The sequence below is a fragment of the Bombina bombina genome, chromosome 9, assembly GCF_027579735.1.
Source record: "Bombina bombina isolate aBomBom1 chromosome 9, aBomBom1.pri, whole genome shotgun sequence".
NCBI lineage: Eukaryota > Metazoa > Chordata > Amphibia > Anura > Bombinatoridae > Bombina > Bombina bombina.
The window spans coordinates 209,837,740-209,860,516 of NC_069507.1; the positions used below are offsets into that span (position 1 = coordinate 209,837,740).

Sequence of the window (22,777 nt, forward strand, 5' to 3'; positions counted from 1 at the left end):
ATTCTCTCCTTTATAAAAATTCAAGTTTCCAAAACCCTCCACATAATCAGCATTAAATTAGGGAAAATATTGACTAAATGAATTAAAATTCAAAAATATGGAAAAAAAAACCTTTCAACAAAAGATACCCAAAGAACAGAGTAAATACAACCATCCGTATCCCTGAAGTTTTAAACCCAAGGCATTTTATGAAAAAACTTGTCAGTAAAACTGCTATCAAGAACCTAATCATCCATACTTACTGACACACACTCCAATCCATTTCCCTATTCATTCCATTGGGTGTCATAGTCCCCAGTTCATGAATCCAGTACAATTCTCTATACTTTAACAGCTTAACCCTATTACCACCCCTCCTAGGAAGATCTATATGTTCCAATATCTGGAATCTCAGCTGATTGATCTGATGCCTAGCAGTAATGAAGTGGTGAGATACAGGGGCATCCAATTTACCTGTTCTAATATTACTTTTGTGTTGGTTAATGCGCTCCCGTACCTTCTTGGTGGTCTCGCAAACATACCCCAGACCACATGGGCATTTAATCAGATACACCACAAACTTAGAGTTACAAGTATAGTAATCTCTAAGTTTATACTTCTTACCCGACGAGGGGTGTGTAAAAAAGGGGCCCCTAATGATACTATTGCAATTTTGACAATTAAGGCATGGGAAACATCCCAAGTTTTTATGCCCAGTGTGCCCCTGGGTAATCCTACTCCTTGGGCCCACATCAGCTTTGACCAATGTATCTTTAAGGTTCTTACCCCTTTTGAAGGCAGCCATAGGGGGACTAGAGAATTCTTCAAAATTGGGATTAGAAATTTGTAAAATGTGCCAATGTTTTTTTAGTACTTTTTGTATTTGGTTACTCCAAGGCGAATAATCATTCACAAAGATCATTCTTTTATCTTTCTTATTTCTCATCCTGTCCTTAAGTAATTCTGTCCTAGGGATCTGCAATACATCTTCAATCCCCTGTTCAATTAGGTTACTTGGGTATCCCCTCTGTTTAAAATGTTCACCCATTTCCAATAATCTCTCTTTTACCAGATTTTCATCTGAGACAATTCGTCTCACTCGCATAAATTGGCTTTTGGGTAAACTTTTTAACAGTGCCGGGGAATGCGCACTCTTATAGTGCAATAGATTGTTATAGTCTGTCTGAGACGAATTGTCTCAGATGAAAATCTGGTAAAAGAGAGATTATTGGAAATGGGTGAACATTTTAAACAGAGGGGATACCCAAGTAACCTAATTGAACAGGGGATTGAAGATGTATTGCAGATCCCTAGGACAGAATTACTTAAGGACAGGATGAGAAATAAGAAAGATAAAAGAATGATCTTTGTGAATGATTATTCGCCTTGGAGTAACCAAATACAAAAAGTACTAAAAAAACATTGGCACATTTTACAAATTTCTAATCCCAATTTTGAAGAATTCTCTAGTCCCCCTATGGCTGCCTTCAAAAGGGGTAAGAACCTTAAAGATACATTGGTCAAAGCTGATGTGGGCCCAAGGAGTAGGATTACCCAGGGGCACATTGGGCATAAAAACTTGGGATGTTTCCCATGCCTTAATTGTCAAAATTGCAATAGTATCATTAGGGGCCCCTTTTTTACACACCCCTCGTCGGGTAAGAAGTATAAACTTAGAGATTACTATACTTGTAACTCTAAGTTTGTGGTGTATCTGATTAAATGCCCATGTGGTCTGGGGTATGTTGGCGAGACCACCAAGAAGGTACGGGAGCGCATTAACCAACACAAAAGTAATATTAGAACAGGTAAATTGGATGCCCCTGTATCTCACCACTTCATTACTGCTGGGCATCAGATCAATCAGCTGAGATTCCAGATATTGGAACATATAGATCTTCCTAGGAGGGGTGGTAATAGGGTTAAGCTGTTAAAGTATAGAGAATTGTACTGGATTCATGAACTGGGGACTATGACACCCAATGGAATGAATAGGGAAATGGATTGGAGTGTGTGTCAGTAAGTATGGATGATTAGGTTCTTGATAGCAGTTTTACTGACAAGTTTTTTCATAAAATGCCTTGGGTTTAAAACTTCAGGGATACGGATGGTTGTATTTACTCTGTTCTTTGGGTATCTTTTGTTGAAAGGTTTTTTTCATATTTTTGAATTTTAATTCATTTAGTCAATATTTTCCCTAATTTAATGCTGATTATGTGGAGGGTTTTTGAAAACTTGAATTTTTATAAAGGAGAGAATTCTTTTTGGGTTGACCTTTTTGTTTTTATATCCTTTGTTGAAGGACGTGTTTGAGAATTGTTTATCAACTCCAAGAATCATTCTCTTTTTAAGATGATTATTTAATATGATCTAAGTGGAAGGGAAATAATGAAGATTGGCCTTTTGTCAAAAGATATTTGAATTAGCAATGTCTAAAGAGAGTTAAGAAAAAGCAAAAATCTCTTTTTTATGTTTTTTTATGAAAAAGATACATTGCAATACAATGAATAAAGATAATAAGTTTATATTTATTCCTTTTCTATACTGAGTATATTAACCTGATGTATAATTAACAATGATGAAAAAAGTTTTTGTTCTTTTTATGTCCTTTGTTGAAAAAAGTATGATAATGCAACAAGAGATGTTAATGATGGCCACTAGATGGCATTAAGTAACACAAAAGTAAAATGTATTTTGTATTAAGTGAACACAGGTGAAAATAGGTGTGGTGGGTGGTGCTACAGCCTTTATAAGGTTTGTTTTTAGAGTTGAATGTTAGACATGAATAAGGACATGGGTCCGAAACGTTGTCTGTTTTAAAGTGGCTAAATAAAAACATGATGTTTTAATACAATTGGTGGTGCAGCTATACTATTATTTTTGGACTGTTTTCTTGGGACCTTGGTGCAGGTCCAATAGTTGACACCTGCAAACAAGTTTTGCTACACCCTTGGTGCTTGGGCAATTTCTGACTTTTCTAGTGTTTGAATGCAAGTACGTGAAGCATACGTACATATGCTTCACACACAGTAAAAGTTAGCAATAAAAAAAATCCAATTGCTTTCATGATTATTTCATTATTATTTTTATTTTTGTATTTATTTCTGTATTACTGCTCTCCTGTCTGTTATAATTTTCAGCATGCTTATGTAGAGCAAATGTCCGTACAATTTAAAAGAGACATTAAACACCTCTTGCTTTTGTTTAAAAATTGCGCTTGCCTCATTCTCCCTAGAGAGGCCAAATTGCAAATTCTCTAACCTCCAAATTCTGCAAAAGTTAGGCTACAGATTTCGCTATTTATTCTTTCTAGGGAGCATGGGAAAAAGTAAAATTTTTACACAAAATGTAAAAGGTGTTTATTAAAGGGATATGAAACCCAAACATTTTCTTTCATGATTTAGGTAGAACATACAATTATAAACAACTTTCCAGTTTACTTCTATTATCAAATTTGCTTCATTCTCTTGGTATTATCTGAAGGAGCAGCAGTGCACTACTGGTTTCTAACTGGACACATGCGTGAGCCAATGACAATTAGTATGTATATATATATATATGCAGCCAGCTATCAGCAGCTAGACCCTAGGTTCTTTGCTGCTCCTGAGCTTTCCTAGATAAACCTTTCAGCAAAGGATACAAAGAGAAGTAAGCAAATTAAATAATAGAAGGGAATTTGGAAAATTATTTAAAATTGTGTGTTCTGTCTAAATCATGAATGTCTAATTGTGACTTTACTGTCCCTTTAAGTATCATCACTCATTCTATTGTGTGGTGTTTAGCAGAAAAACAATACTCATGTTTGCTTGTATTTTCCCTAAATTATCTTTAATAATTCTATAGAATGGTGCAAAACAACCAATAGGTTGAAGACTCACGGATCATAAAAACAAAATGTCAAACGTTATTCAAAATGACTTTTTTTTGTCTGTGACTTCTTTCTGCAGGACCGGGAAAAGCTTTTAAGATTTAGGAAGCAGAGAAAGAAAATGACGAAAATCCCTAAGGTAAAATAAAAAACGTTCCATTTTTTTATTTTTATTTTTAGATTTTATGTTTAGGAAGAAAAAATGAAATATTTGCAACATTTTCAAAGCGCAAAGAAACTCACGATTACCCTGTGATGTACCATTTTTATTTAAATTATTGCTTTTCTGTAATTTATTTAAGGCAAAGTCGCAATTCTAACATAAAATCATGTATTCATAGAATGTGTTATGGCTTTAATATGAATTTGCTCCTTTCTATGGCCTAGATTTGGAGTTCGGCGGTAAAAGGGCTGTTAACGCTCCGCGGGCTTTTTTCTGGCCGCACCATAAATTTAACTCTGGTATCGAGAGTTAAAACAAATGCTGCGTTAGGCTCCAAAAAAGGAGCGTAGAGCATTTTTACCGCAAAAGCAACTCTCGATACCAGAGTTGCTTACGGACGCGGCCGGCCTCAAAAACGTGCTCGTGCACGATTCTCCCATAGGAAACAATGGGACTGTTTGAGCTGAAAAAAAAACCTAACACCTGCAAAAAAGCAGCGTTCAGCTCCTAACGCAGCCCCATTGATTCCTATGGGGAAACACTTCCTACGTCTGCACCTAACACCCTAACATGTACCCCGAGTCTAAACACCCCTAATCTTACACTTATTAACCCCTAATCTGCCGCCCCCGCTATCGCTGACCCCTGCATATTTTTTTTAACCCCTAATCTGCCGCTCCGTAAAACGCCGCCACCTACGTTATCCCTATGTACCCCTAATCTGCTGCCCTAACATCGCCGACCCCTATGTTATATTTATTAACCCCTAATCTGCCCCCCACAACGTCGCCGACACCTACCTACACTTATTAACCCCTAATCTGCCGAGCGGGACCTGAGCGCTACTATAATAAAGTTATTAACCCCTAATCCGCCTCACTAACCCTATCATAAATAGTATTAACCCCTAATCTGCCCTCCCTAACATCGCCGACACCTACCTTCAATTATTAACCCCTAAACTTCCGATCGGAGCTCACCGCTATTCTAATAAATGTATTAACCCCTAAAGCTAAGTCTAACCCTAACACTAACACCCCCCTAAGCTAAATATAATTTTTATCTAACGAAATTAATTAACTCTTATTAAATAACTTATTCCTATTTAAAGCTAAATACTTACCTGTAAAATAAATCCTAATATAGCTACAATATAAATTATAATTATATTATAGCTATTTTAGGATTAATATTTATTTTACAGGCAACTTTGTAATTATTTTAACCAGGTACAATAGCTATTAAATAGTTAAGAACTATTTAATAGTTACCTAGTTAAAATAATAACAAATTTACCTGTAAAATAAATCCTAACCTAAGTTATAATTAAACCTAACACTACCCTATCAATAAAATAATTAAATAAACTACCTACAATTAACCTAACACTACACTATCAATAAATAAATTAAACACAATTGCTACAAATAAATACAATTAAATAAACTAGCTAAAGTACAAAAAATAAAAAAGAACTAAGTTACAGAAAATAAAAAAATATTTACAAACATAAGAAAAATATTACAACAATTTTAAACTAATTACACCTACTCTAAGCCCCCTAATAAAATAACAAAGCCCCCCAAAATAAAAAATTCCCTACCCTATTCTAAATTAAAAAGGTTACAAGCTCTTTTACCTTACCAGCCCTGAACAGGGCCCTTTGCGGGGCATGCCCCAAGAATTTCAGCTCTTTTGCCTGTAAAAGAATAAATACAATACCCCCCCCCCCCAACATTACAACCCACCACCCACATACCCCTAATCTAACCCAAACCCCCCTTAAATAAACCTAACACTAAGCCCCTGAAGATCTTCCTACCTTGTCTTCACCATCCAGGTATCACCGATCCGTCCTGGCTCCAAGATCTTCATCCAACCCAAGCGGGGGTTGGCGATCCATAATCCGGTCCAGAAGAGGCTCCAAAGTCTTCCTCCTATCCGGCAAGAAGAGGACATCCGGACCGGCAAACATCTTCTCCAAGCGGCATCTTCGATCTTCTTCCATCCGGTGCGGAGCGGGTCCATCTTGAAGCAGGCGACGCGGATCCATCCTCTTCTTCCGATGTCTCCCGACTAATGACGGTTCCTTTAAGGGACGTCATCCAAGATGGCGTCCCTCGAATTCCGATTGGCTGATAGGATTCTATCAGCCAATCGGAATTAAGGTAGGAATTTTCTGATTGGCTGATGGAATCAGCCAATCAGAATCAAGTTCAATCCGATTGGCTGATCCAATCAGCCAATCAGATTGAGCTCGCATTCTATTGGCTGTTCCGATCAGCCAATAGAATGCGAGCTCAATCTGATTGGCTGATTGGATCAGCCAATCGGATTGAACTTGATTCTGATTGGCTGATTCCATCAGCCAATCAGAAAATTCCTACCTTAATTCCGATTGGCTGATAGAATCCTATCAGCCAATCGGAATTCGAGGGACGCCATCTTGGATGACGTCCCTTAAAGGAACCGTCATTAGTCGGGAGACATCGGAAGAAGAGGATGGATCCGCGTCGCCTGCTTCAAGATGGACCCGCTCCGCACCGGATGGAAGAAGATCGAAGATGCCGCTTGGAGAAGATGTTTGCCGGTCCGGATGTCCTCTTCTTGCCGGATAGGAGGAAGACTTTGGAGCCTCTTCTGGACCGGATTATGGATCGCCAACCCCCGCTTGGGTTGGAAGAAGATCTTGGAGCCAGGACGGATCGGTGATACCTGGATGGTGAAGACAAGGTAGGAAGATCTTCAGGGGCTTAGTGTTAGGTTTATTTAAGGGGGGTTTGGGTTAGATTAGGGGTATGTGGGTGGTGGGTTGTAATGTTGGGGGGGGGGGTATTGTATTTATTCTTTTACAGGCAAAAGAGCTGAAATTCTTGGGGCATGCCCCGCAAAGGGCCCTGTTCAGGGCTGGTAAGGTAAAAGAGCTTGTAACCTTTTTAATTTAGAATAGGGTAGGGAATTTTTTATTTTGGGGGGCTTTGTTATTTTATTAGGGGGCTTAGAGTAGGTGTAATTAGTTTAAAATTGCTGTAATATTTTTCTTATGTTTGTAAATATTTTTTTATTTTCTGTAACTTAGTTCTTTTTTATTTTTTGTACTTTAGCTAGTTTATTTAATTGTATTTATTTGTAGCAATTGTGTTTAATTTATTTATTGATAGTGTAGTGTTAGGTTAATTGTAGGTAATTGTAGGTAGTTTATTTAATTATTTTATTGATAGGGTAGTGTTAGGTTTAATTATAACTTAGGTTAGGATTTATTTTACAGGTAAATTTGTTATTATTTTAACTAGGTAACTATTAAATAGTTCTTAACTATTTAATAGCTATTGTACCTGGTTAAAATAATTACAAAGTTGCCTGTAAAATAAATATTAATCCTAAAATAGCTATAATATAATTATAATTTATATTGTAGCTATATTAGGATTTATTTTACAGGTAAGTATTTAGCTTTAAATAGGAATAAGTTATTTAATAAGAGTTAATTAATTTCGTTAGATAAAAATTATATTTAACTTAGGGGGGTGTTAGTGTTAGGGTTAGACTTAGCTTTAGGGGTTAATCCATTTATTAGAATAGCGGTGAGCTCCGATCGGAAGTTTAGGGGTTAATAATTGAAGGTAGGTGTCGGCGATGTTAGGGAGGGCAGATTAGGGGTTAATACTATTTATGATCGGGTTAGTGAGGCGGATTAGGGGTTAATAACTTTATTATAGTAGCGCTCAGGTCCGCTCGGCAGATTAGGGGTTAATAAGTGTAGGCAGGTGTCGGCGACGTTGAGGGGGGCAGATTAGGGGTTAATAAATATAATATAGGGGTCGGCGGTGTTAGGGGCAGCAGATTAGGGGTACATAGGGATAACGTAGGGTGGCGGCGATTTGCGGTCGGAAGATTAGGGGTTAATTATTGTAAGTAGCTGGCGGCGACGTTGTGGGGGGCAGGTTAGGGGTGAATAAATATAATACAGGGGGTCGGCGGTGTTAGGGGCAGCAGATTAGGGGTACATAAGTATAACGTAGGTGGCGGTCGGCAGATTAGGGGTTAAAAATTTTAATCGAGTGGCGGCGGTGTGGGGGGAGCTCGGTTTAGGGGTACATAGGTAGTTTATGGGTGTTAGTGTACTTTAGGGTACAGTAGTTAAGAGCTTTATAAACCGGCGTTAGCCAGAAAGCTCTTAACTCCTGCTATTTTCAGGCGGCTGGAATCTTGTCGTTAGAGCTCTAACGCTCACTGCAGAAACGACTCTAAATACCAGCGTTAGAAAGATCCCATTGAAAAGATAGGCTACGCAAATGGCGTAGGGGGATCTGCGGTATGGAAAAGTCGCGGCTGCAAAGTGAGCGTTAGACCCTTTAATCACTGACTCCAAATACCAGCGGGCGCCCAAAACCAGCGTTAGGAGCCTCTAACGCTGGTTTTGACGGCTACCAGCGAACTCTAAATCTAGGCCTTTGAGAGCATACTGAAATAGGTTCAAGAGTGTGCATGTGTCTTGGGTACTATTTGGTAGCAGTGTTTGTAGCAATGTTATACCCATAGACTTAGAATACAAGTGGAGCACCATTGATAATGTGCTGTACATTATTTTGTGCTTAGCCTTGCATAATTAAGAACACATGAATGGACATTACAAGTTGTTGGTTAAATGCCTAAGCAAACCATTTTTTTATTGAAACACTTGAAAGTGATGTAGCACAGCTGTTAAAAGCTGACTAGAAAATATCACCTGAACATTTCTATGTAAAAAGGAAGAAACTTTACCTCAAAATGTCCCAAGTATTCACACCCCATTGTAAAGGGACTTTAAGCAGCCAATGAGGGTACTTGTCCCAGGACTTAAAAGGCAGCATGTATCTAGCATGTGCAGACACAGTCATGTTATTTCCCTATTCAGTTTAAGGAAGTTTACTGTGATTTCAGTGAAATCTTATTAGATCAGAGCAAAGTATAGTATGACCTCAGCACTGCTGATGCTGATTGGCTACTGATTTTTTTTCCAACTTTCAGCGTGACAGTAGCTGAAGTATAACTGTTATCAGAGCACTTACTATTGTTAGATGAAGATATTTTGAGGTAAAATATCTTCTTTTTTTACATAGAGATGTTCAGGTGATATTTCCTGTCAGTTTTTTTACAATTATGCTGCATCACTTTCAATTTATTTAGCATATGAGTATTATGTCCCTTTAAGAGCTCATTTCACATGTCATCAGCTAAATTTTGCGCTAATTTGAAATATCGCTTTCTCTTTAAACGCTTTGAAAAACAGGTGTTGATTAGGATGCTTTGCTTTAGCACATTCAAAAACATAGAAGGTGACGTACAGCTAAGAACTTAAATGGACAGCCAACACTAGAATTTTTACTGTTTTAAAAAATAGATAATCCCTTTATTACCCATTTCCTAGTTTTGCTTAACCAACACAGTTATATTAATACACGTTTTACCTCTGCGATTACCTTGTATCTAAGCCTCTGCATACTGCCCCCTTATTTCAGTTCTTTTGACAGACTTGCATTTTAGCCAATCAGTGCCCTCTCATAAGTAACTCCAGGTGCGTGAGCACAATGTTATCTATATGACACACATGAACTAACACCCTCTAGTGGTGAACAACTGTCAAAATGCATTCAGAAAAGAGGCAGCCTTCAAGGTCTAAGAAATTAGCATATGAACCTCCTAGGTTTAGCTTTCAACTAAGAATAACAAGAGAACAAAGCAAAACTGGTGATAAAAGTACATTTTAAAATTGTTTAAAATTACATGCCCTATCTGAATCATGATAGTTTATTTTGGACTAGACTGTCCCTTTAATCAAAATAGAAACACTCCACTAAATGGACAGAATATTGGCTCTCCATTGGCTTTGCTGTTGAATGTTATGCAATATTAAGTTTAGTGTGGCCCTCATAGAAATCTATTATCTGAGGGAAGTGATGCACCTGCTCTATACAATGCGGTCTCGCCATACTACCATGTGCACAGTAACCATAGCCTTGTAATAGCACAAATATGCCAGCAGTACGGATTGTGTCCAACAATGTTTATGCTCCATACCGCTTGCAAGCTCAACTTGTAATCTTGTCCATAGTGTTTAAAGGGACATGAAACACAATTTTATTTTTCTTTCATGATTCAGATATAGTTTTAAACAACTTTCCTATTTACTTCTATTATCATTCTCTTTGTATGCTTTTTTGAAGGAGCAGCAGTGCACTACTGTGAGCTAGCTAAACACAGTGGCAAGCCAATGGTAAGAGTTATATGTGCAGCCACCAATCAGCAACCAGCTCCCAGATCCTGAGCCTACCTAGGCATTCTTTTCAATAAAGGATGCAAAAAACAAACAAACCCCAAAGCAAATTTAATAGAAGTAAATTGGAAATTCGTTTTAAATTGTTTGTTTTATCTTAATCATGAAAGAAAATGTTAGTTTTTTTATGGTAAGACATATGTGCCTACTTCAGTATGCTGTAATAGAAACAAAGGAAACCAAGACAAAGAGGTTACGTTTATAACAAAAGTAAATTAGTAATTTTTTTGTTTTTATTTAACTGTGTGCTCTATCTGAATTCTGACTTCTGTTTCCCTTTAAGAAAACCAATCTGTTTATTTTGTTTCAAGAAGTATGCACTTACATGCCAAGAAAATTGTTTGTGACAAGAGGTCACAATTTAAGGTTAGAGGAAAGGAGATTTTAACTCCTGCAACGGAAACGTTTTTTCACTGTAAGAGCAATAAAATTGTGGAACTCATTACCAAAGGAGGTAGTAAATGCCAATATCCTAGATACATTAAAAAATTGTTTGGATACATTTCTGTCTATAAATAAAATTCATAGATATGATTGCTAGTGTTAAATGGGTCACCTTTTAGTGGGATTATTTAATCTTAACCGGACCTTGTAAGTATTTTAGATTTGTATATGTTGAACTTGATGGAATTTGGTCTTTTTTTGAACCTCATCTACTATGTTACTATGTTACATTCCTGGTGTTCTGGGAGTCTTGTGAAACTAGAAAGGAAAATTAAAGGCACTGAGGCCTTACTTTCTTGCATTCGACGGCACCAATACGCTCGCCTGACATCGCCTAACATCGCGGCCACGGACCTGAATACGCTCTCCGTATTTAACAAAAAAGCTGTCAAAAAGCCGCGCACCAAGTACGGGGCGATGAGCAGCGGACTGTTGTTAACTAACAGCCATCGATCTTGCTGCTATTCGGCTTTTTCACAGCTTTATTTATACCCTGTCACTAAGCACCACCACTATACTAAAATGTTTAACCCCTATCCCGCCGCTCCCGGACCCCTCAGCAACTAAATAAAGTTATTAACCCCTATCCCCATGCTCCTGGAGTCCACTGCAACTCTAATAAACGTATTAACCCCTATTCCGCCGCTCCCCGACACCCGCCGCAACTAACTAAATGTATTAACCCCTATCCCGCCACTCCTGGAGCCCACCGCAACTAAATAAATGTATTAACCCCTAAACCCCTGGCCTCCCACATCGCCAACACTAACTAAACCTATTAACCCCTAAACCACCAGCCCCCCACATCGCCATAAACTAAATTAACCTATTAACACCTAAAACTAAAAACCCGCTAACTTTATATTAAAATTACCTCATCCCTATCTTATAATAAATGTAAACTTACCTTTAGATTTAAATGAAACTATATTAAACTATTAATTAGCCTTCCCTAACTGTTATACTAAAATTACATTAAACTATATTAAAATAATAATTAATATACCCTAAGTATTATACTAAAATTACATTAAACTATATGAAAATATTCATTAACCTACCCTAACTGTTATACTAAAATTAAATTAAACTACAAATTAAATTAACTAAATTATATAGTTTAAAAACTAACCCTACTTAAATAATTTAAATCTACTATTAAAAATTACAAAGTTACAAAAAACTAACAACTAAGTTACACAAAATAACAAACACTAAGTTACAAAAAAAATAAACACTGTTACACAAAATAAAAATAAATTATCAAATATTTAAACTAATTACACCTAATCTAAGAGCCCTATGAAAATAAAAAAGCCCCCCAAAATAAAAAAACCTACAATAGCCTACAATAAACTACCAATGGCCCTTAAAAGGGCCTTTTGCGGGGCACTGCCCCAAAGAAATCAGCTCTTTTACCTATAAAAAAAATACAAATACCCCCCAACAGTAAAACCCACCACCCACACAACCAACCCCCCCAAATAAAAAACCTAATCCAAAAAAACTAATCTCCCCATTGCCCTGAAAAGGGCATTTGGATGGCCATTGCCCTTAAAAGTGCATTTAGCTCTTTTTCTTTGCCCAAACCCTAAGCTAAAAATAAAACCCACCCAATAAACCCTTAAAAAACCTAACACTAACCCCCGAAGATCCACTTACAGTTTTGAAGACCAGATATCCATCCTCAACGAAGCAGCAGAAGTCCTCATCGCAGCCGTCAGAAGTCTTCATCCAAGCGGGCCAACGTCTTCATCCAACCTGGCAGAAGTCTTTATTCAGACGGCATCTTCTATCTTCATCCATCAGGCACGGAGCGGCTCCATCTTCAAGACATCCGGCGCGGCGCATCCTCTTCAATTGACGTCTTCTTCCGAATGAAGTTTCCCTTTAAATTACGTCATCCAAGATGGCGACCTTTAGATTCCGACTGGCTGATAGATTTCTATCAGCCAATTGGAATTAAGGTTGAAAAAATCCTATTGGCTGTAGCAATCAGCCAATAGGATTGAGCTTGTATTCTATTGGCTGATTGGAACAGCCAATAGGATGACATTGATTGAAGAGGATGCTCTGTTCCAGATGTCTTGAAGATGGAGCCGCTCCACGCCGGATGGATGAAGATGCCAGATTGGATGAAGACGTCGGCCCGCTTGGATGAAGACTTCTGCCAGCTCTGATGAGGACTTCTGCCGCTTTGTTGAGGATGGATGTTCGCTCTTCAAAACTGTAAGTGGATCTTCAGGAGTTAGTGTTGTTTATTTAAAGGTTTTTTGGGTGGGTTTTATTTTTAGAGTAGGTTCTGGGCAGGTAAAAGAGTTAAATGCCCTTTTAAGGGCAATGCCCATACAAATGCCCTTTTCAGGGCAATGGGGAGCTTAGGTTTTTTTAGATAGGGTTTTGATTTGGGGATTGGTTGGTTGGTGGTGGGTTTTACTGTTGGGGGGGGGTATTTGTATTTTTTTTACAGGTAAAAGAGCTGATTTCTTTGGGGCTAGGTTTTTTTTTATTTTGGGGGGGCTTTTTTATTTTCATAGGGCTCTTAGATTAGGTGTAATTAGTTTAAATATATGATAATTTATTTTTTATTTTGTGTAACTTAGTGTTTATTTTTATTTGTAATTTAGTGTTTGTTATTTTGTGTAACTTAGTTGTTAGTTTTTTGTAACTTTGCAATTTTTAATAGAAGAGAGGAGAGGAACAGAGGCGCCAAGCATGGCCTAGTAACGTCAGGGCACCAGACGACACAGGACCAACAAGATAGAAATATACTCACAAGTGAGGCGCACCCTTATGGTGCTATTGTAGCAGACTGGAACTATATACGTGGTCCAGCTCATGTCACAATCAGCTAGAGGTCCGAAACCAGATGATCCTTAGGATGGCCTATTGGTTGAGTCCTGGAGATGGAAAAAGGCACAAAAACATAGCCCAGTACCATTTAAACCAGGAGGATAGAATTTTTAAAGTTGCACTTACAAGAGGCGAAGCACCACCAGGTGCAATATCAGCGTTACTGGACCTCTCAGCGGCTGGGTGGCTGAGAGGTCCCAGTAATGCTGATATTGCACCTGGTGGTGCTTCGCCTCTTGTAAGTGCAACTTTAAAAATTCTATCCTCCTGGTTTAAATGGTACTGGGCTATGTTTTTGTGCCTTTTTCCATCTCCAGGACTCAACCAATAGGCCATCCTAAGGATCATCTGGTTTCGGACCTCTAGCTGGTTGTGATGTGAGCTGGACCACGTATATAGTTCCAGTCTGCTACAATAGCACCATAAGGGTGCGCCTCACTTGTGAGTATATTTCTATCTTGTTGGTCCTGTGTTGTCTGGTGCCCTGACGTTACTAGGCCATGCTTGGCGCCTCTGTTCCTCTTCTCTTTTCAGACCACGTTTCATCAGGATGACCGTCCTATGACAGAGAGCTGCCTATATTTCCATTCTAAGAATTGTTGTGGACTTTGTGTGATATTTGCATATATCTATATGCCCTTGATCCACTCATTTGGGTTTGATTTTTCTTATTGAGTGCATAAATTGTGTCATTTCTAATAATTTTAGCTATACCTATTGTATTTTCATGTTGCAGGTGATATATACTAGTTAGCGCCCCCTACAGAGCGTGGTGTGTACTGAGTGCACACCACTCTCTTTATTATTTTTAATAGAAGATTTAAATTATTTGAGTAGGGTTAGGTTTTTAAATATGTAATTTAGTTAATTTAATTTGTAGTTTAATGTAATTTTAGTATAATAGTTAGGGTAGGTTAATTATTAGTTTAATATAGTTTAATGTAATTTTAGTATAACAGTTAGGGTAGGTTAATTAATAGTTTAATATAGTTTAATTTAAATCTAAAGGTAAGTTTAAATTTATTATAAGATAGGGATGATGTAATTTTAATATAAAGTTAGCGGGCTAAGGTTTAGGGGGTTAATAGGTAATAAGTGGTAGTGATGTGGGAGGCCAGGGGTTTAGGGGTTAATAATTTATTTGCGGTGGGCTCCGGGAGCGGCAGAATAGGGGTTAATAACTTTATTTAGTTGCGATGGGCTTCAGGAGCGGAGGGAAAGGGGTTAATACATTTATTTAGTTGCGGCGGGTGTTCGGGAGCGGCGGGGATAGGGGTTAATATATTTATTTAGTGGCGGCGGGGTCCGGGAGCGGCGGATTAGGGGTGTTTAGACTCGGGGAACATGTTAGGGTGTTAGGTGTAAACATAACTTGTATTCTCCCATAAGAGTCAATGGGGTATCAGGCAGCAGCAAACATAAGCTTTCGCTGCTTTCAGACTCCCATTGATTCCTATGGCATTCGCGGCCTCCAGGGCCAATAAGCATGTGCTATCCAGGGTGCTGAACCTAAAGTGTGCTGGCTGCTGAGCTTTACTTTCCTGTTTTGTAAATAAAGATAGCAAGAGAACAAAGAAAAATTGATAATAGGAGTAGATTAGAAAGTTGCTTAAAATTGCATGCTCTATCTGAATTAAAAAAGAAAAAAAATTGGGTTTTGTGTCCCTTTAAGCTTCTTACAAATATAGCCACAAAACAAGTGCTGCCCCCCTCCCAATCTGCCACCCTAGGCAAGTGCCTTGTATGCCTAGGCCAAGATACACCCCTGCATCACCCTAACAATAAATTTTTTTCCTAAATATTTATGTGTCAATTTCTCAATTATTTGTTTTGTATGATTTTTGATTTATGATTTTTATTTTGCACTTTTGTAATGTATGCATCTCTTTCCCATATACGCCCCTTAGCGAGCATTCTGTTTTTAGATAATTCCACCAGGGAAATAAAAGTACTGGCGAGTATTGTTAAATAATCTCGCCAGCCCAGAGACCTTTAAATAATTAAGCCCTATATGTTATCATTACTCTTTACTAGCAGAGTTCAAAGTTGTAGGCTGCCCCCCTTGAACAATAAGAAGAAAGGTGATATGAAGAAACTTTCAAGTATATAAAGAGACTTAAAGGAACATGGAACCTAAAATGTGTTTTTTCATGATTTAGACAGAGTATTATATTTTTAAACAACTTTCTAATTAACTTTTGTTATCATATTTGCTTCATTCTCTTAGAATCCTTTGTTAAAGAAGCATCAATGCACTAGTGGGATCTAGCTAAACACATCGGCTAAACCAGTGACAAGTTGGCATATATGTGCGGCCACAAATCACCAGCTAGCTCCCAGTAGTGCATTGATGCTCCTGAGCCTACATAGGTATGCTTTTCAACAAAGGATACCAAGAGATTGAAGCAAATTAGAAAAAAGAAGTAAATTCAAAAGTTGTTGAAAATGATATGCATATCTGAATGATGAAAGATTATATTTGGCTTTACTGTCCCTTTAATAAACCTGAGGATGAAATTATCAGGGTTTTTTTTTTTTTCAAAAAGAGCAACAACAGAACAAGGGGTCATGATCATGAAGTTGAAGGGGGTAGTAGGTTCAGAAGTAATTTACAGTGAGCACTTCTGCACAAATAAGGTATTTTGTGTGCAAATGATCAGCACACAAAATAAGGGTTCTATCCCAATCCTAAAATGTATCTAATGATTTTCAACAGAAAAACATCATAAAAGTCGCTGTGGATTTTTGTAGATAAATCATTTGGTAAACTTTTCTAAGGATTGTGATCAACCCTTAAATGTTTTTAAATGCATCTAAAATGGTCTTTAACCCTTTCACTGCTAAGCTATTTCAGGACTCCAGTGCTAAGCCACTTTTGAGCTTTTTTTGCTACTTGAAGGATTGTTTGCTATTGTAAGTGAAATTTCAGTGAGTGCCCCATACAAATTATATATATTATTTTTTCAGCAGGCCCAGCAGATTCAGAATGCACCATTATTATATTTGTATTTCATGGCATGTGAGGATAGCTGTTTTAAAAACTGTTTTTTTTTTTATAATATGTTTTAGATATTTAGTAAAGAATATTGAATGGGGCCAGGTGACAACTAATGTTGTTGTGGTCACCTTGCTCTTTTTTCATCAAGAGTAGCCATATGTGAAATATGAGCACACACAGGGTTTTGGGGTTAAACAATAGATTAGAGAGGGACCCATTGTGCAGTACAGGAAAAAAAAAACTTTTATTATTGCAAGGTGTTCACTAGCGATGTCGCGAAACAGTTCTGCCGCAAATAGTTTGCAGCGAACAATAGCATGTTCGCGTTCGCAGCGGACGGCGAACATATGCGATGTTCGATCCACCCCCTATTCGTCATCATTGAGTAAGACTTTGACCCTGTAGCTCACAGTCACAAGACACATTCCCAGCCAATCAGTAGCAGACACTCCCTCCCAGACCCTCCCACCTCCTGGACGAGCATCCAGTTTAGATTAATTCGGAGCCTGCATTCTTAGTGAGAGGAGGGACAGTGTAGCTGCTGCTGACATTATAGGGAAATAGATAGCTAGGCTAGTGTATTCAGTGTCCACTACAGTCCTGAAGGACTCATCTGATCTCTGCTGTAAGGACAGCACCCCAAAAAGCCCTTTTTTAGGGGCTAGAACATCAGTCTGCTTTTCTTTTCTTTTTTTCCCCTGTGGTAATCTAATTGCAGCCTGCTGCCAGCTCAGGCTCACAGCGTATACTGTGCCCACTTGCCCAGTGCCAACCACTCATATCTGGTGTAACAGTAGTGTACATTTAAAAAAAACAAAAAACTTTTTTAATTTGAAATAATAGCAGTCAGTTTCCTTCACACGTGTGTGTTTCAGGTCCTGCCAGGGCACAGTGTGACACCAGTGCAAGTCATATCTGCTTAAAACAGTAGTGTACATTTAAAAAAAAACAAATACTTTTTTACTGTGAAATAATAGCAGTCAGTTTCCCTCACACGTGTGCGCTCCAGGTCCTGCCAGGGCACAGTGTCACACCAGTGCAAGTCATATCTGCTAAAACAGTAGTGTACATACATTTAAAAAAAAAAACACCTTTTTTATTGTGAAATAATCGCAGTCAGTTTTCCCTCACACGTGTGCGCTCCAGGTCCTGCCAGGGCACAGTGTCACACCAGTGCAAGTCATGATCTACTAAAACAGTAGTGTACATACATTTTAAAAAACAACAACCTTTTTTATACTGTGAAATAATAGCAGTCAGTTTCCCTCACTTGTGCGTTCCAGGTCCTGCCAGGGCACAGTGTCACACAGTGCAAGTCATATCTGCTTAAACAGTAGTGTAAAAAAAAAAAAACCTTACACTACCTGAATGATACAACATCATACCTGATGTTTTAAAGCACGTTATTCCAAACAATTTAGGAATGTTAGGTGATTTATGCCCTTTGTGGATTAAAACCAGACTCTGCATCAACTATGTAATTTTCCATGGGAGTTTGCATGAATCCCCCTCCCGGCATTACCACAGTCCAGTTGTTAAGTCCCCTTGAAACAACTTTTCCATCACTTTTGTGGCCAGAAAGAGTCCCTGTGGGTTTTAAAATTCGCCTGCCTATTGAAGTCTATGGCGGTTCACCAGTTTCGCCAGGTGAACTTTTGCGGAAGTTCGCGTTCGCCCGTTCGCGAACTCAAAATTTTAGGTTCGCGACATCACTAGTGTTCACTGTTACCACAGTAATCACCTGGTTATACAGACAAAATTCATAGATTTTTTTAAGAGAGGGATGTTCCTACTTGAAAATAAACTTTATTAGGGTTTCTAGACAAAACACATTTTTATTGAGCATATAATGTCCCATTCCAAATCAAATCCCCATGAATTTTGTTTACACTTTGTTTTAAAAACATCTGATTTGTACTGTCTTTCCAATACTATAATTTAAAGAGCAGACAAATTATCTTTCAAATGCAAGGTCTTGGAGGTCTGTGGCTAGTAAAGGAGCTGAGATCCAGGGGCTTGAACAGCAAACCCCCCACTAGCTCCCTTTCCTGCCTATCATATTGCGGCCCACCCTCTCTGGTGATGTCAACTCACAATGCACATTCGTGGTGACATTACTAGCACTCCCATGTAGCTCTGGGAGTGCTGACCACTATCCCACTAATGATCAGGGCATGTAGTGTAGAGGAATTGCGGAGCACCAGATTTAAATGAGGTTCCTATATTGGTCAAGCATTCACTGTGTTTAGGGTCAGAGTTCAGAATCCTATATGATCCACGTTCAATACAGTTTAATTGAAGTAAATTAAAATATATAATTAAAGTGAGATTATTGATTTCTATTCTGTCTAAATTCTGTCTAAAAAAAGATTGTTTAAACATGTATTACATTGCTTTGTGTTTTGGAGAAAGTAGATGTTTCTGTTTTGAATAAACAAACTTTATGTGGGAGTTTGTACCTATAAGGTATTAAGCAATTAAAGTTACACGTCACAACTTTTTCACAATCAAGCACTTCCTGTGAATTTAATTTAAATATAAAAAGCTTTAGCTTAACATTTTTTTAAATGCAAAAATATTTTTACATGTTTAACTGTGATTTTATACACAATAAAAAAAAAAACATTTTTGAATATTATATCCCTTTAAACATGTTTTGGTGAATTATGTTTTGAGACTAATATCCCTATAATAGTTTCAGATTTTTTTTTAAGTAAATCAAAATCTTTTGTAATATTTTTCAAATTCAATATTATAATGTGTTAACATCATTTGTCAAAACATTAATACATTTTTAAAACCATAAGTTAAAAATGCAAAGAAAAGTGAACACATTTCTACGATTCTGTAAATATAGTATGGCATATGTAGGAGTGGGAAATACAAAAAAAAAAATGTGCAACACATTTAATTTGGTATAGTCATTGTCACAGTACTGTAGACTAAACAAATAACAAATCAGAGAAACAATCAAAATGGAAATGAACATATATACTCTGTGGGATAGTGGGGTGTTCTGTAAAGGCCTGTGTTAGGCTAATGGTGAAATGCGTTAGCATGCCTTGGCCTTCTAATTTTTAACTTGTTTGAGAATGCCGCATATTCTTCTTTTCTACGCTCTAAATAAAAATTAAATAATATTTTTCATTGGCCCCAATACTAACATTTTTATGCAGCCTGATTTAACCCATGTGTCTTTTGTAAAGGGTAGCTAATTTGTTGTATGTCTGTCTGGGCACATCCAAAGCCAAATTGGCCCTAAAATTACAGGCGATTTCTCTTTGAATGAGACATTTGTACAGCTAGTACTAAAATATGCTATAGTTTATAAGTATCTCATCAGAGTGGCATCTGTACCCTCTAAGCACAGTGGGTCAGGGTTTCCTTGTCTGATTATAGTTGTTTCTAAGGGTTAGCATTTCTATGAATTTGTTTTTGTTTATAAATGTATTTATCCAGTAGGGTCTAAGCAAAGATACATAGAGCCTTTGCCTGCTCTGCCTAAAGGGATGGTGTTCTGCTTGTTATGATAATGTCCCGCACATAGGATGGCCTTCCTTTTTCAATGAGTATTTTATTTTAAAAAAACAACAGTTTAGATACTTAGAAATAATGCATTCATTTTATCAATACCAAACAAATTCCAAGAGAGCATAATTCATAATATAAAAATCCACAATACACAATTTTTTGAATACCCTTTAAAGAAGAAGACATGGGCGTAGATTTAAACAAGCAGCGGATGTTGGCAATCTACCCTCGTAGTTTACAGAGCGCTGGAAACAAGAGTTAAGGAAGCAGCAGTCGTAAGACTCCTTAACTCATCCGCCACCGTCGGAGGCGGCGGATAGCAATCGTCCCGATCTGATCAGATGATTGACAACCCCCTGCCTAGCGGCCGAATGGCTGCGAATCGGCAGAGGGCAGCATTGCACAAGCATTTCACTAGGAATGCTTGTGCAATGTTAAATGCTGGCTGTCGGCATTTAGCGATGTCGGGCGGACAGGATCCACTACAATCGTATTATGTCTGTCCGACATTTAGTAAATCGGCCCCTATGGAAAAAAGGGGGGGGGGTAAGGTGACTGCTGGATGTCTGCCTTGTATTAAAGGGATAACTCAGTGGGTGGACATAATCCACTTTAGCGGGATCATGTTCCACCGCACATCGATAAATGCCGACAGCCATACGCTGTCAGCATTTATCATTGCACAAAAAATTCTAGTGAAATGCTTATGCAATGCTGCCCCCTGCACATTCGTGGCCAATCGGCTGCAAGCAGGGGGTGCCAATTAACCCGATCGTATACGATCGGGCTGATTTCTGTCTGCCACCGTCACCTTATGAACCGCTGCTTTTTAATTCCTGATTCACGGTGAGCCTGAAGGCTCGCACGGAATAAGCTGGTTGACAGCTTTTATAAATCGGCCCCCGTAATCTTTGTTGGGCACCATCCCAATGACAGAACAATTACAGCTATTTCTAGTATTTGCATCTTTTTTTTCCCTAAGGGCAGATACACCTGTAAAATATACATTGAGGAAATAAAATCACATATATTGTTATAAATAGTTACATTAAAGTTTACCAAAATGCAGTTGTGGGTGCATAGAAATACTATTCTGGTAAAGGTTAAACATACCCTATTCTTTTTTAACCCATTCCATCTTTTTTTTTTACCAGCCAGTAGTAGAGACATTTTTTTGGTATGATGAAGAAGCTTCATTGGATTCAGATGGTTCTTCAATCTCCTGCCAAACCGACAGAACAGACCGCACACCCTGTACTCCAGATGAAGATGTGGAGGAGGTATTTCTATTGTTACATAAAACTACAGCAAATACACAAAACATCTAACATTTTCCATATAAGATTATAAAGTCTACCTTGACTGTAGCCAAGAGGTTCTAGGTTGGAATATGTTCATTAGCAGACATAGGAACATGATTTTTTTTCATTATTTTATATGTTTTTTCTACCATTTATAAATTGGTTTAAATAATTTTTTTGGCCTTACAATCTAAATATTTTAAGTTGTTTTTTGTTTATATATTAAGGTAATATAAAGAAAAAAGAGCCATGTATTTGTTATTATTTTTTTTTCAGTGCCTAAAATGAATTATTTGGAACTTAGATCACAATATCCTGAATACATGTGATAGTGTTTAATATAAAGATTTGCACTTTATGTGTTTACATTTAACATCCTACTTATTTGTCCAATCGTCTATTTTTTTTAATATCACTATGCATTTCAGTCATTATGGGGATATACTAAATTACTTTAGCACTATTATGAAAAGAGTTGAAAGATCTTTTTTAAGCAACATAAGGTGACCACAAACTCTCATGGCAACAGTGGGAACTTACAGCTAACAAACATGCTACCATCCTAATTCCAGAGTCTACAATTAGGGTTAACCCCTTTATTTCCCCACCTACAAGCCATGCCAGAATCAGTGCCAGTGGTTAACAGAGCTTGTCTTCTGTATTACAGGTAGCAATAACAAATGATTTCTCCTTCCCCAGCCATGCCAGCAAATATATCACCCATCAGTCCATTACCCAGCCATGCCAGACCATAATGATTTGGAGAATTCCTGCTTCCATTACCCAGGCATGCCAGAACTAGCAGCAAAAATAAATGAATAATTTCCCCCAATCAAGTACACACCTTACCTCTATTCTGGCAGTGTCCAACAAACATGTAATTTCCCACCCTCACCCTGCTGTGTTATTGCTAGAAATAATGTACCCCACTCCCACCCCATTTAAGTCAGTGCCAACATTCAAACAATCATCAATCTATAACTAATTAAATAAACCATCATTCACTGCCTCCATCTCCCCTATGGTAGTCACAATAGTCACTAAATTAAGAATATCAAAATGTTGCAAAATTATTCCACTCTATATTTTAAATCTCTTTTAATGTAATTTAAGTGTTCACTCAGATCAAGATATTCTGATTACATTGAAGATAACAGCCTTAAAAAAAGCAAAAATCTACATAAATAATTATCTGAATAAGTTAGCAATGAAAATTTGAACAACTCCTGTAGCAGTAGAAGTGATAGAGGCTTTTTGATTTTTGTTTTGTGTGCCAAATATGGTATTATTTTCCTGCAGCCATGCATTCAATGTGAAATAGTGG

General features: G+C 37.6%; 1 protein-coding gene across 1 annotated transcript in view; it reads left to right on the plus strand.

Moving 5' to 3' along the window:
- JAKMIP3 (Janus kinase and microtubule interacting protein 3) overlaps positions 1–22,777 on the plus strand; it is a 167,000-nt gene that overhangs the window by 109,866 nt on the left and 34,357 nt on the right. The window contains exons 8-9 of the mRNA XM_053691742.1: positions 3,927–3,986; positions 21,307–21,432. Of these exons, the coding sequence (XP_053547717.1) occupies positions 3,927–3,986; positions 21,307–21,432 (186 nt within the window). The remainder of the gene's footprint in view (positions 1–3,926; positions 3,987–21,306; positions 21,433–22,777) is intronic.